The 14,058-nt window shown below is 38.5% G+C and overlaps 2 protein-coding genes across 6 annotated transcripts in view; one reads left to right on the forward strand and one right to left on the reverse strand.

The window, feature by feature from the left end:
- ANKIB1 (ankyrin repeat and IBR domain containing 1) overlaps positions 1-7,194 on the reverse strand; it is a 133,601-nt gene extending 126,407 nt beyond the window's left edge. For 2 of the 3 annotated variants that reach the window (XM_082846768.1, XM_082846769.1), the window contains exon 1: positions 6,895-6,991. The gene's annotated coding sequence lies outside the window, so the exon portion shown is untranslated. Of the gene's footprint in view, positions 1-6,894 lie in introns of all 3 variants that reach the window. The other variant, XM_082846770.1, reaches the window with a different exon arrangement.
- A 343-nt stretch (positions 7,195-7,537) lies between these two features.
- The window catches only part of KRIT1 (KRIT1 ankyrin repeat containing), a 42,948-nt gene continuing 36,427 nt past the window's right edge, over positions 7,538-14,058 (forward strand). For 2 of the 3 annotated variants that reach the window (XM_082846776.1, XM_082846774.1), the window contains exons 1-3: positions 7,538-7,928; positions 12,495-12,598; positions 13,545-13,704. In XM_082846776.1, coding sequence (XP_082702902.1) covers positions 12,497-12,598; positions 13,545-13,704 — 262 coding nt within the window. In that variant the 5' untranslated portion in view covers positions 7,538-7,928; positions 12,495-12,496. Of the gene's footprint in view, positions 7,929-12,439; positions 12,599-13,544; positions 13,705-14,058 lie in introns of all 3 variants that reach the window. The other variant, XM_082846775.1, reaches the window with a different exon arrangement.

The raw sequence follows: 14,058 nt of genomic DNA on the forward strand, positions 1-14,058 counted from the left end.
TTCCAGCCAGAAAATACAGCGATCCTACCAAATATAAAATAGCTAGTGGGAAGCAGCTGCATAGCACAGGGAGATCAGCTCGGTGCTTTGTGTCCACCTAGAAAGGTGGGATAGGGAGGGTGGGAGGGAGACACAAGAGGGAGGAGATATGGGGATATATGTATATGTATAGTGGATTCACTTTGTTATACAGCAGAAACTAACACAACATTGTAAAGCAACTATACTCCAATAAAGATGTTAAGAAAACAAAACACAGTGATCTAAGTACCAAGAATTCTGTTACACTGAAAGGGAAAAACTGTATATGTTAAGCTAAAATATATATGTCAGACTGAGGATCGAAAAATATCAAGGATACCTTTCTTAGGAACTTGGAGGAGGAATAATTATATGCTCTACAGTCCTAAAAACAAGAATGTATAACCAGAAGCAAAAGGCCTTAGTCTAAAGAATGACTAACTGTTGACAGTTTTTGGTTAAAACCAACCAAACAGAACAGAATACAAATGAAACTTGGTGAAAAGAGCTGACAGTGGATGACAATCCTTTAAAAAATTTGAGAGGGGGGCTTCCCTGGTGGCGCAGTGGTTGGGAGTCCGCCTGCCAATGCAGGGGACACGGGTTCATGCCCCGGTCCGGGAAGATCCCACACGCCGCGGAGCGGCTGGGCCCGTGAGCCATGGCCACTGAGACTGCGCGTCCGGAGCCTGTGCTCCGCAACGGGAGAGGCCACAGCAGTGAGAGGCCCGCGTACTGCAAAAAATGAGAGGCCCGCGTACCGCAAAAAAAAAAAAAAAATTTGAGAAGGTCTGAAAAACAATTAGACTGAACCATATCATACTGCTGATAAAGCATATATCCTACTAACAGATGAGTAAGGTCATTTTTAAATATGAAAGAATACATTTTTATTGCAGAAACCGAAACTCTCCAAAGCATCAAAGAATTGTCAGAATTGAACTGAGAATGTTTAAAAGCTAAATAGGTTTCATGTAGCTCAATACTCTCTCCTTCCTGGAGAATACGAACATTTTTTAGTACATTTTCTAGGCTCTTGGTCCCACTAATTAACTAGAAGAAAAAAAAAGTTATGCATGCTTGAAAATCTGTGTTACAGTTAACCATAATGAACTTCAGAACTGTCTTTTCAAAGGTTTAAACAACAGCTGAAAATTACATTTTGCTACTATACAATTCATCTGCTCTAGTAAATAAAAGATACTAATACCTTATGAAATTAGAATCTTTCTACTCATAGCGTTATTAACCTGACCTGACCAAGGAGGTGAAAGACTTATACACTAAGAACTATAAAACGTTAATAATGGAAATTGAAGATGATTCAAAGAAATAGAAAGATATCCCATGCCCTTGGATTGGAAGAATTAATATTGTTAAAATGGCCATACTACCCAAAACAATTTACAGGTTTAATGTGATCCTTATCAAATTATCCATGACATTTTTCACAGAACTAGAATAATCCTAAAATTCCTATGGAACCATAAAAGGCCAGAATTGCCAAAGCAATCCTGAAGAAAAAGAACAAAGCAGGAGGCCTAACTCTCCCAGACTTCCAACAATACTACAAAGCTACAGTAATCAAAACAGCATGGTATTGGCACAAAAACAGACATATGGACCAATGGAACAGAACAGAGAGACCACAAATAAACCCACACACCTACAGTCAATTCATCTTTGACAAAACAGGCAAGAATATACAATGGGAAAAAGACAGTCTCTTCAGCAAGTGGTGCTGGGAACGTTGGACTGCCGCATGCAATTCTATAAAATTAGAACACACCCTCTCACCATACACAAAAGTAAACTCAAAATGGCTTAAAGACTTAAACATAAGACATGACACCATAAAACTCCTAGAAGAGAACATAGGCAAAACATTCTCTGACATACATAAATCATACCAATGTCTTCTTAGGCCAGTCTCCTAAGGCAATAGAAATAAAAACAAAAATAAACAAATGGGACTTAAACTTACAAGCTTTTGCACAGCAAAGGAAACCATATAAAAAAAAAAGACAACCTACAGAATGGGAAAATATTTGCAAAATGATGTGACCGACAACGGCTTAATTTCCAAAAAATACAAAGAGCTCATATAAGTCAACAACAAAAAAACAAACAACCCAATCCAAAAATGGGCAGAAGACCTAAATAGACATTTCTCCAAAGAAGAAATACAGATGGGCAATAGGCACGTGAAAAGATGCTCAACATTGCTAATTATTAGAGAAATGCAAATCAAAACTACAATGAGTTACCATCTCACACCAGTCAGAATGGCCATCATTAAAAAGTTTACAAATAACAAATGCTGGAGAGGGCGTGCAGAAAATGGAACCCTCCTACACTGCTGGTGGCGATGTAAGTTGTTGCAACCACTGTGGAAAACAGTATGGAGGATCCTCAGAAAACTAAAAATAGAATTACCATATGATCTAGCAATCCCACTCCCAGGTATATATCCAGACAAATCTATAATTCAAAAAGATACATGCACCCCTATGTTCACAGGAGCAATATTTACAATAGTCAAGACATGGAAACAACCTAAATGTCCATTGACAGATGAATGGATAAAGATGTGGTACATATATACAATGGAATACTACTGAGCCATAAAAACGAACAAAATAATGCCATTTGCAGCAACATGGATGCAACTAGAGATTATCCTACTAAGTGAAGTATATCAGAAAGAGAAAGACAAATACCATATGATATCACTTATGTGTGGAATCTATTGGGTTGGCCAAAAAGTTCGCTCGGTTTTTTCCCATAAGATCTTACAGAAAAACTGAATGAAGTTTTTGGCCAACCCAATAAAATATGACACAAATGAACCTATCTATGAGACAGAATCTCGGACAGAGAACAGACTGGTGGTTGCCAAGGGGCAGGGAATTGGGGGAGGTTTGGAGAGGGAGGTTGGGGTTAGCAGATATAAGCTTTTATATAGAGAACAGATAGACAGTAAGGTCCTACTGTATAGCACAGAGAGCTATATTCAATATCATATGATAAAACATAATGGAAAAGAATATTAAAAGAAGAACGTATATATAACTGAATCACATTGCTGTACAGCAGATATTAACACAACATTGTAAATCAACTATACTTCAATTAAAAAAATTTTTTTAAATCACCTACAGGAAAAAAAATTAAAAACTTAAAACTATATTACAAGTTCTTCCCCTTAATGAGAAATCTTAACGTCAAATCTTTTCTAGCATATAAGAAGTAAAACAACATTCATCATTACTATAAACCAGAATCTGTATGGTTTATTTTTTTGTTTTTTTTTAAAGTCTGGTTGGGGGTCATGAATTAGGTTTTATTTCAGTCCCTTTGAGGGACAAGAGAAATGAAAGACTTTTTTTAAAAAATAAATTTATTTATTTTATTTATTTATTTTTGGGTGTGTTGGGTCTTCGTTGCTGCGCGGGGTTTCTCTAGCTGTGGTGAGCGGGGGCTACTCTTCATTGCGGTGCGTAGGTTTCTCATTGCCGTGGCTTCTCTTGTTGAAGAGCACTGACTCTAGGCATGCGGGCTTCAGTAGTTGCAGCATGAAGACTCAGTAGTTGTGGCTCACGGCCTCTAGAGCAAGGCTCGATAAGTTGTAGCACATGGGGCTTAGTTGCTCCATGGCATGTGGGATCTTCCCAGACCAGGGATCAAACCCGTGTTCCCTGCATTGGCAGGCGGATTCTCAATCACTGCCCCACCAGGAAAGTCCTGTGTGGGTTTGTTAGTTAGCTATCTATCTATCTATCTATCTATCTATCTATCTATTTATCTATCTATCTATTTATTTATGGCTGTGTTGGGTCTTTGTTGCTGCACGCAGGCTTTCTCTAGTGCGGCAAGGGGGGGCTACTCTTCCTTGTGGTGCGCAGGCTTCTCACTGCCGTGGCTTCTCTTGTTGCACAGCACGGGCTCTAGGGTGTGCGGGTTTCAGTAGTTGTGGCGCATGGGCTTAGTTGCTCCGCAGCATGTGGGATCTTCCCGGACCAGGGCTCGAACTCGTGTCCCCTGCATTGGCAGGCAGGTTCTTAACCACTGCGCCACCAGGGAAGCCCCCCAGTGTGGTTTTTAAATGGAGATAAAATACTTCTTAGGACACTTCTAAGAATTAAATGAGATAATGTAATAACTAAATGCAGGGTAGCTAGTGTGAATTAAGTGCTCAATAAATGGCCTTTACTGTGTTAATTCTTATAGAAAGGTTGTGAAACAACCCTGAAATATGGTCAAGTAACTTAAAAACCTATTAGAGATGTCTGTAAAAGCATATGGATAAAATCACAGTCAAATATCTAGACTGGCAAATTCAGGGAGGAAAGGAATCTTAATTTATTTATCCTTGTAGTTCCAGAATCTAACATAGTGCCTGGTACACAGAGTAGGCATTCAATAAAGGTTTATTGAAATGAAGTGAGTATGAAAGTAAGTTATCTAGAAAAGAAAAAAAAAAAAGAGGTAATCTGAGGTTGTCTGAAAAATAAACGTAAAGAGTCACCAAATTACTATTCCCTAAGCAAATCATACTTTAAGAAAGAAAACAAAATACCTAAGCATTTTTAGAACCATGCACAGAAAATCCTCTCAGACTGGTCTTTTTAATAATGACTGAGTCACTCTCAAATCTGTTTTGGCAAATGTGTCATATATAAAGTTCAATATTAGAGAGAAGGATTTTTAAATTTCATCTAAATAAATGTTCATACTCAAAGAGGTAAGAAGTACCCAAAACACTTGAGGAATCTTTCCTAACTTCCATTCAAGAAGAATCAGACTTAATTCATAGTTCTTCCATCTATTTATACATGAAAATTAGCTTGAGCTTTTACCTACAAGTAAGTTGTAAATACACATATTTCACTTTCACAAGTTCAAGTGCACCCCAGAAAAGGAAGAGGAAAGAAAGAAAACCAACTCTCTCAAAAGTGGGCAGTGCTATAGGAGTATAAAAGAGTAGCAAACAAAACTTCTCTCCCATGTCTCAGCAGCCACCTGATAGAGCCCACACTTATGGCACGGTCTGCATGGTTTCAGAACACTTTCATATTGAAAACTCAAAATTCCCAGTGCAATGGGCACGGGAAAAAGCATAATGTGAAAATACAGTCCTATCTTTTCCACCCTACGTCCAAGAATAATAGGAGTCAATTTACTGTTTCTAAGAAGGACCTTTTCAAATTATTGCCCATCACCTCACTACAGCACCCACTCTTCTTATTTGCAAACTGATCAATTTTACGAAAAGCAAAAACCACACCCTTAATAATACATTCAACTCTGTGCAGCGCTTGGCTTCTGACACAAGCCGGTAAAGTACAATTCCAGAGAGACAGCTAGAGATACATCTTTTAAGCCTAGTTCAAACTAAAATTTGTGAACAGTGTGCAGTTACAAATCAAATAATAACCTCAAATCAACTGCTAAAAGGAGGTTTTGAAAACAAAAAAATCATTATTAAACATTTACCTTTCTGAACAAAATGACGTTTTCTGAAAACAATAACCAAAGCTACCAGTCTAAACTAGAGTAATTTAGAGAACAATAACAAAGAACCTGTAGTTCACAGAGGAAAATCATTCTTAAATTATCATTTGCTTCCTACAGTACCTGGAAAAGTACAAAATGCATGAAGTCAGCTAAGAACTATTGTCCAGTCACTGACAGCATTAGTTACTTTTTAGTCTAATTTCTGGAAAGTTCTGCTGTGGTAGTTTAAAAAGGAAACCAAATTTTAACGAGAAAAAAATGCCTAGTTTAAAATCTGGAAATACACATTGAAGATATTCACGGTTAATTTTTTTTTTTTTTAACTAAGAAGCAGGAAGGTGACAGGCACAAAGGTGTGTAACATCTGTAGATGGTTGAGCCAAATCAATTAAAATAAAGTCTCTATGAAATTAAGGATTTAAGATAATATCTTGACAAATATAATCTGACATGATCAAAAATCACTTTACTTTTTTTTAACCACTAACAAAGCAAAAACTTCCAATACAAAGATTTTCACATCATACACACACACATTTTAAATTAAGAATTAAATGTAAATTCAACACACTAAAAAATTATCTAAAGGTATCCAAAACACATTTGAAACATCAGACTTTTGTTTTCACATTGATTTCTCAGACCTACTAGTAAATCTTCCCTGGAATGGGTCTTCATTTCAATACAAGGTTGTTCAATATGCCACTTCGTGTGAATAGAGCTTGTGAGACATCCTCAAAACCTCCTCGGGAGTTCTTAATTTACAGCTCTAATTCCAGTTTCCTGCGACTCAAACAGCAACGTACAGAAAACAGCTTATACACAGGAAGGGAGAGGAATGAAGGTCCAGGGGAAAGGTCCATTCTTTTCTGGTAGCAGAAGATGCAAAAATAAAGGTTCTCTAGAGCTATGTGCCCCTATCCCCACCCATCATAGCCCTTCACTTTCATCCATCCACCCGCTCAAGACTCTCGAGCTCACGAGAACAGCCGAACCCGTGGCTTTCCACGTCTCAAAGAATGGGCGGGGGAAGCTGTGAGGTCCGGGGTACAAACAGAAAAAAAGGGAGGACATAGATCCTTTAAGGACAGAGGGACAAGAAGATGCATCCAGATGGTGAGGATGGGACGTGCTACCGAAACACAGAGGCTTGCAAATTCGCTGGGAGAAGAGCTCCCAATGGGTCAGATAGAGGATGTTGACTGTTCAGGGATGGGGACACACAATCCTCCACAAATGAAGGGAGGCACATTTGCAGGAGTCCCGGAAGGGCGTGAACTCGGTAGCGCTGAACTCGGAGCCGAAAATAGGTTGAGACAGCCTCAAAAAGACCGGTACGTCGAAGCTGAGACTTACGGTTACTTCCCGGACTGAGGGTAAGGGTCGGATGGACTCCGCAGCTCTGCAGTTCTGCCGCCCCTGCCTCTCGCGCCGAGCCGGTGACCTCAGGTACTCCCTGCGCCCCACCCACCCAGGCGGACGCCCCTCCTCGCCCTGCGCCCCCTCCTCACCGGCCCCGGTGCGCCCGCCGGGCAAAGGCTGCCGGGGCCGAGGGTGCGCCCTGGAGGCCCGCGGGGAACTCTGCGAGAGCTGGAAGCGCCTGCGGCGAGGCTCAGACTGGGCGGGCGCCCCCCATGCCTCTCCGGCCGCCGCGCCGCCTCACTCGGGGGAGGAGAAGAGGGGGCGGTGGCTCTTGCCTCCGCCTCGCGGTCAAATCCGGCTCATGCTCCAGCCTGGCCCGCGCTTGCAGCCCGGGCCGCCCCCCTCCCCTCCCCCGCCTCCGGTTCAGCCTCTGGCGCGCCCACTGCCGCCACCACCCCAGTCCCCGAGCCGCCCGCCACCTGCCCCAGACAGCCCTCAGCCCCAGCTAGAAACGACAGGAACGGCAGTAGCTCAGCAGCCGACCCGGAAGCTCTTCCACCACCAACCGCGAGGCTGCGAGGGGCGTGAACCCGGAAGCGATTTCTTCGCCCCGGTAGCATCGGGATGGAAAGCTAAGGCCTTTGAAGATCTGGAATCCCCTAGTTTGGGGAGGGGGTGAGGTGTGTATGGCGCTGAGCTGAGAGGAGAGGGAAGGCCAATAAAGAGCTTGTGGACAAGAGGCTCTCCGAGTCCCGAGATCAGAGCTCTCGAGGCGCGGGGTGCGGAGGGCGGCCGAACACGCCGGGCGGCTTCTGGTGGCGACCGACTGTTTTCCTGTCACAGGAAGTTGGGCCTGGCCGCTGGGAAAGTGAAGGGAAGGAGAAATGAGAAAGCGGTGACGGTCCCCCGCCCCCCAGGTGACTGTCCCACCCACTGAATTGAATGTAGTGGCCCGGGAGGTCCTCGGCCCCCCACACGGGTGAGACGAGGAGGAGCACGATTCAGACTCCAGCGAGAGAAACGGAAAGGTAGGAGGCCGAACTATCTCCATCCACATCTAGTTTTTCCAGGCAAGGACTTTACTTCTTACAAGTAATTACAAAGACGCCAAAGACCCTTTTTGGGTGGCGGCTCTCGATGCAGAGAGGCGTGCACGTCCTTTTCCGTTAGTGGACGCTGATGGGCGGTGGCGGAGGAAAAACCTCCTAGGCAGAGTGTTGATTTTTGTCATTTCAGGAAAAGCGATTCACAACTTGTCCTTGGAGCTCACCGCTCCTCTCTTTCCCTCTCTCCATCTTTTAAGGCTTTGGGCTTTCGTTCTTTGCTCGGTTCTCCATGGTGTTTTTAGCTTCACCAGAAATCTTTGATCTAGCTGACCTGACTCGGAACCTCACCTCCATGATTCCCTTCTCACTCTTGGAGAGTTTTTGTATCTGCAGTTTGCTTGCAGATGCTTCTCTCAGCATCATGTCTTTTAACTGCTTTGATGATGTCCTCATCTTATTTTGGGGAAAATGTCAAAAACGCAAAAATGTTTTCATAACAGTAGGAAAACAAATAATTCATTCCATGATCTTTTCGACTTAAACCCGAGTTAATGTGTTAGTTGGTTTCCCCTTCGAACTGGGTTGAAGAACTATAGTAGCAGTTGATATAAAGCATGTTTAGATATACTATGGATGAAATCATGCTCCCCCAAATAACCTCCTTAAATATACTTGTAGGAATTCATTTGTTTCCCAATTCCACTATTACTTAGTTCCTTCTCCGTTAGCCAGATTTAGTATAATTGCATTCAGAAGTTATTTGAAGATTATTAAATATCTTAAATTACAGAATAGAATGTCACTTAACAGAAGGAAAGTACTTGAAAATTACCGATGGTACTTTTTGATACTACCTGATGATTGGTAGAACTGGTTGAAAGGACAAGGACAAAACAAGCTGTGTTAGAAGTAGCACCAGTGACTATTTTCTATTATGCTTTATTATTACTTCCTCTCTTTTTATTACTATAAACCAATTTGAGTGGCAAAAGGATGAAATTTTTAATGGTCAACATATCCCTGTAGGGGAATTCTTACACATATTTAGTTGCCATCACTTCTCTCTAATGTAACAATGCTTTAAAATATTAAACTGTTCCAGGAGAGTGGAGAAGTGGCATGTAGCTACTCTACCTCAGTTTTTTTTTCCTGTAAAATGGAGATAATAATAATACTTCATCAGGTTTGGGGGAGAATAAAATGAGTTAATGCATGTAAAGCACTTAGCACAGTATCTAGCACATAATAAACATTATAGGTGTTAGCACTTATTTTAAAAGCATAATAACATGGGTTTTATTAGGTTGAAAAACATTGCTTAAGGATGGAGGAGAAGGGATCAGGAACATCCTACAGAACCCTAAGATAATGCTCCTTTTTTTGTTTTTATTCATGAAGTACACTTTCTGATCATTATTGGTAATTTCTATTAGCATGTACTTTGTAAATCATCTTGTCAATTTTGACTTCTGGTAACTAAATTTACAATACCTATATTCATGTTCTGAATCTTCTCTTTCTCTTCATTGCAAACAACTTTTAAAGTTTGTCCATCTGGGGAATTCCGTGGCGGTCCAGTGGTTTAGGACTCTGCCCTTTCATTGCCTAGGGCCCGGGTTCAATACCTGGTCAGGAGGCTAAGATCCTGCAAGCCTTGCAGTGCGGCCAGAATAAATAAATAAAGTTTGTCTATCTGTACTCTATACAGCAAATGTTTCTTATTAAAGACATTATTGGCAGTTTGTTCAACAGGACTGTTTTTAGTAAAGATGTTAACAAACCTCCCCCCATGGGGACTAAATGGCATCTGTTCACCCCATTTCTCCCCAGTCATAGTGACGAGAAATGCCGGTACAGATTTTCAAATGATCCCAGGTAGGTATCACTCCCAATTGAGAACCACTTCTACATATTTGTAAGGCTTTATTAGTTAGGCAGCATATTATCATTTATTCTTAAGCATTTTCCAGAAAATGCCACATATTTCCTATTGGTCACTTGAACCTTTATCTAAAATTCAGTCTAAACACATTACAAATTTTATTTATAGCTTTTTCTGTTATTTTTAGCTCAAATTACCCTCTTCCAATCCTTTTGCATGTGTTTCTGCCCTAGCAGTTTTGCCTTCATATATTAGTAGCTTCTGTTCTTTTCCTCACTTAAGCCTTTGTTACCTTCTTTCATGTCACTGGAAGTATGTATATTTCAAACATTCAAGTATGAATATTTCTTGAAACTCAATTTTTAGAATCTTTGGTGTACATTAACATTAAATGACGTAAAAACAAAATGCTATAACCCTCATGGTTTTTTAAAATTATATCACATTTGTTTCTCTTTTAAAAATTGAGTGTATTGTGCAATACCAAATATTCTAGAGAAGTGATAAGTATTAACAAATAAAGCTTTTTGCTAATAGATGCTTTTTGGGGTTTTTTGGTTTTTTTTTTTACGGTACGCGGGCCTCTCACTGTTGTGGCCTCTCCCGTTGCGGAGCACAGGCTCCGGACGCGCAGGCTCAGCGGCCATGGCTCACGGGCCCAGCCGCTCCGCGGCATGTGGGATCTTCCCAGACCGGGGCATGAACCCGTGTCCCCTGCATCGGCAGGCGGACTCTCAACCACTGCGCCACCAGGGAAGCCCTAATAGATGTTTTTTTAACATGAGTTGACCAGCGCAGGAATTGATTTGCTTTAAATCGTGTTTAGAAAACTAAGAATTACTTGATTTCTCTTTTTAGGTGCTTAGTAGAAAAAAGGGTTTCCATAATAGTGCCATATATGTTACAAAATGTATTCACAATGCAATGTCTTTCTTTTGGGGGCTGGCAGTCTTCAAGGAGGCATCCATACATTTCAAAATTTGTTGGGTTTTATTATCTTGAAGTCATTGTTAATCTGAGGTGAAAAGTAATTGCTAAATAGAAATTCTGAGAAGAAAAAAGCCTCATCTTTTTCACTTAGTATAGAAAGTGCTGTTGTATGAGGTGGGTTTTAAGATGATCTTATGGAAAAACTGAACTGAAAATAATTCCACAAGGTATAGAGTGAAAATGAATGTCTTCAAAACTTTTCACAAAATGAAATGTCTCAGTCCTAATGTTTTCTGTAGTTTCTCTGTTGAGATAGCTGTAGTTTCTCTGGATCTAAATCAGTGAACATTTTTATAATCTAAAATAAAATTTTTTATAATTTATAACTAAATTTTATAATTTAAAATAATTTATAAATTAAGATAATTTTGTGCAATAATTTTAATGGTTCTTTTAATTTTAGGCTAACATTTACTTAAAATGTCATAAGTTACTGGATTTTAAAAACATTTCTTTTAAAGGAAATTTTCCAGTTATAAGGCAGTGGAAGGAAGTAAATTAAAGGCTTTTGTTATTACACAAGGAAGCAAATTAAAGGTTTCAAAATGACTATTAATTGCAGTTGAGAAAACAGTAAAGTCCTCTATCTCCTCTCAAAAGATATTCAAAACCTTTCTTGAAAATGAGCTCTTTTTTTTCTATGAGAGTTGGGGCAATAAGGAAATCATTAAATATGAACAGGTCATTTTAATGCCTAATGGACTTTAAAAAAAACTGAAGAAGGTTCATCTCACCATGGCTAGGAAAGCAACTCCTTGCTTGATGTTCTTTTAGAAATTTACTGGCATATAAATGAGAGGAAGTTTTTTTAAAACAAATAAATAAAATATATTCAATACAAAGAGATTTGTTTTAGTCTAGCCATGAAAAAAAATTAATAATAGCACTTAATGAAGAGATGGAACTATCAAACAACCGAGAGTGCTTGCACTTCAATTACTTGTTAGAAATTGCCTAATGGAGACTTCAGATTAGTCTGGGGAAAAAAGTGTTCATGTGTATGTATATTTAAATATATATATTATATATTTGGAAGAAAATTTTTGGATTATGTAGGGAATTGATAATGGAAGTGGGAAATATTCTTAAGTCATCATCAGAAAGCGTTTATGAACTGACTAAATGTTTTTGAGTCTGTGATAGGCAGCTCCAATGAAAATTATAAACTATCCTTTAGTTCATCCAAATGTCAGATATCAAAGTTCTTTTTAAAGATTCTGAAAAGAATGTCAATGGCAGCTATCTATTTCTAGCTTCCAAACTATTAACAGTATGACATTCACTTGTGCAATTTATGGAAAATAAGTGGGTACTATTCTAAATTGCTAGTTCAAGCCATTTTTTACTTAGTATTTACAAGACATTTTATAATCATATCACCTTTTTATAGGTCCAAAAGGCAGATTCTTATGCTGTTAAGACCTATGAAAGTATGTATCCCCATTTTAAAAAACAAAAATCTACCTTTAATAGAAAAGGAAAAAAGGACAAGGTAATCTTAAATTATAAACAAAGGTTTTGAATGGTAACATATTATCAGTTATCTCTGACTTGCTTTTTACATAGTATATGTATTCTAAGATAGAAAAATCAACATTTTATTTTTTAAATTGTTTTTCAGAGTGGTTATGTGTCCTTTAATTTAATCTTTCAAGGGATTTCTTTGTTTTATAAAGCAATGGGAAATCCAGAAAACATAGAAGATGCGTACGTTGCTGTTATTCGGCCAAAGAATGCTGCCAGTCTCAATTCTCGGGAATACAGAGCTAAGTCATATGAAGTGAGAACGATTTACTAACATTTAGATTTTCAACCATTGAATGTCATTCTCCATTATTTTCATTTACATATAAAGTATAACCATAGCCTGTAAATTCTTGTTGATAACCTTGATCTTGACAAGCTAGTATTTACAGTCGTAGATCTGCCCATCATCATGTCTTTTCCGCTACATGTATTTTGACCATTTTTCTATTCATTGATATGGATAAATTATTAGATATTAAAAGTTACTTATTTGAGTTTTACTTATATAACTTATGAGAGTTTGGTTTTTAGTACAGTTTACGGAATGGCTCTCAAAAATTGAAAAAAAAATTGCAAAATTCAGCTTATTCAAAATTCCAACCTAAATTTTGTTCTTGGCTGTTTTCCCAAAGAACTATTTTTAAAAGTTCATTAAAAAATATCTTTACCTTTAATTAAGTTTTAGGCAATTAAGTTACTTCTCTGTAGTCTTGAATACATATATTAGTAAACATGATTGAGGCTCCTGCCAAAAAAAACCCAAAGCAGAATTGTTATCTTTTCTATGCAGCAGATTTCAAGCATCATAAAATACTTCTAATCTAATCTAACTTGAACTAACTTCTCTAGTATTTTGCTTTAATTGCTTTTTTAAGGTTAGTTTTCTGAAACCTATTAAGGGATACTGCAGGGGTTCTGAGGAGACTACTGCTTCAGCAGTGCTCTGACTTACTGGTTCTCAGTCTTGGCTACACTGTTAAATTACCTGGGGAACTTTAACATTTCTAGTACCAGGACCCCACTCCCCTGACATTCTGATTTAATAGGTCTGAGATGAAGCTGTGCATTGATACTGTTTTGAAAGAGTCCAGGTTATTCTTATATGCAGCTAGGGTTAAGAAAGACTGCTGGCTTATTATATTCTAGGGCAAGTAAATTTAATTTTAAACACTCTCTTAATATTATTTTTCTCATCTAAGATTTTGTTGCATGAAGTTCCCATTGAAGGACAGAAAAAAAAGAGAAAGAAGGTTTTGTTGGAAACTAAACTTCAAGGCAACAGTGAAATAACACAAGGCATATTGGATTATGTAGTAGAAACCACCAAACCAATTTCTCCTGCAAACCAGGGTATCAGAGGTAAGAAACTTTTCTTTTTAACACAGTTGGCTTTAAATGCTTGTGGAGAAAGACATTTTAAAAAGTAGATTAAAATCAGTTTCTTTTTATGTTCCTTTTCATTTGAAAAACTTGAAAAAGACTCAGAAATTTCTAGGGTTTTTTTTTTTAAGGTGCAGCCAAGCCCCCTTCAAAAAGCAACTTAACAATTTTTTTAAGTTAAAAAATATTTTTGAAATGTTTAGATAATTTTAAGTAAAAAAAAATTGAAAATATTTAAATTGTGTTAATGATTTGTTCAAGAGAGAGAGGAAGCCAACAGGTGGCTTAAAAATTAAAAGAAAGCACAAAATTACTTTTGTTAGAAGTGTATTT

This window comes from Leucopleurus acutus (assembly GCF_964270905.1).
Source record: "Leucopleurus acutus genome assembly, chromosome: 9".
Taxonomy (NCBI): domain Eukaryota; kingdom Metazoa; phylum Chordata; class Mammalia; order Artiodactyla; family Delphinidae; genus Leucopleurus; species Leucopleurus acutus.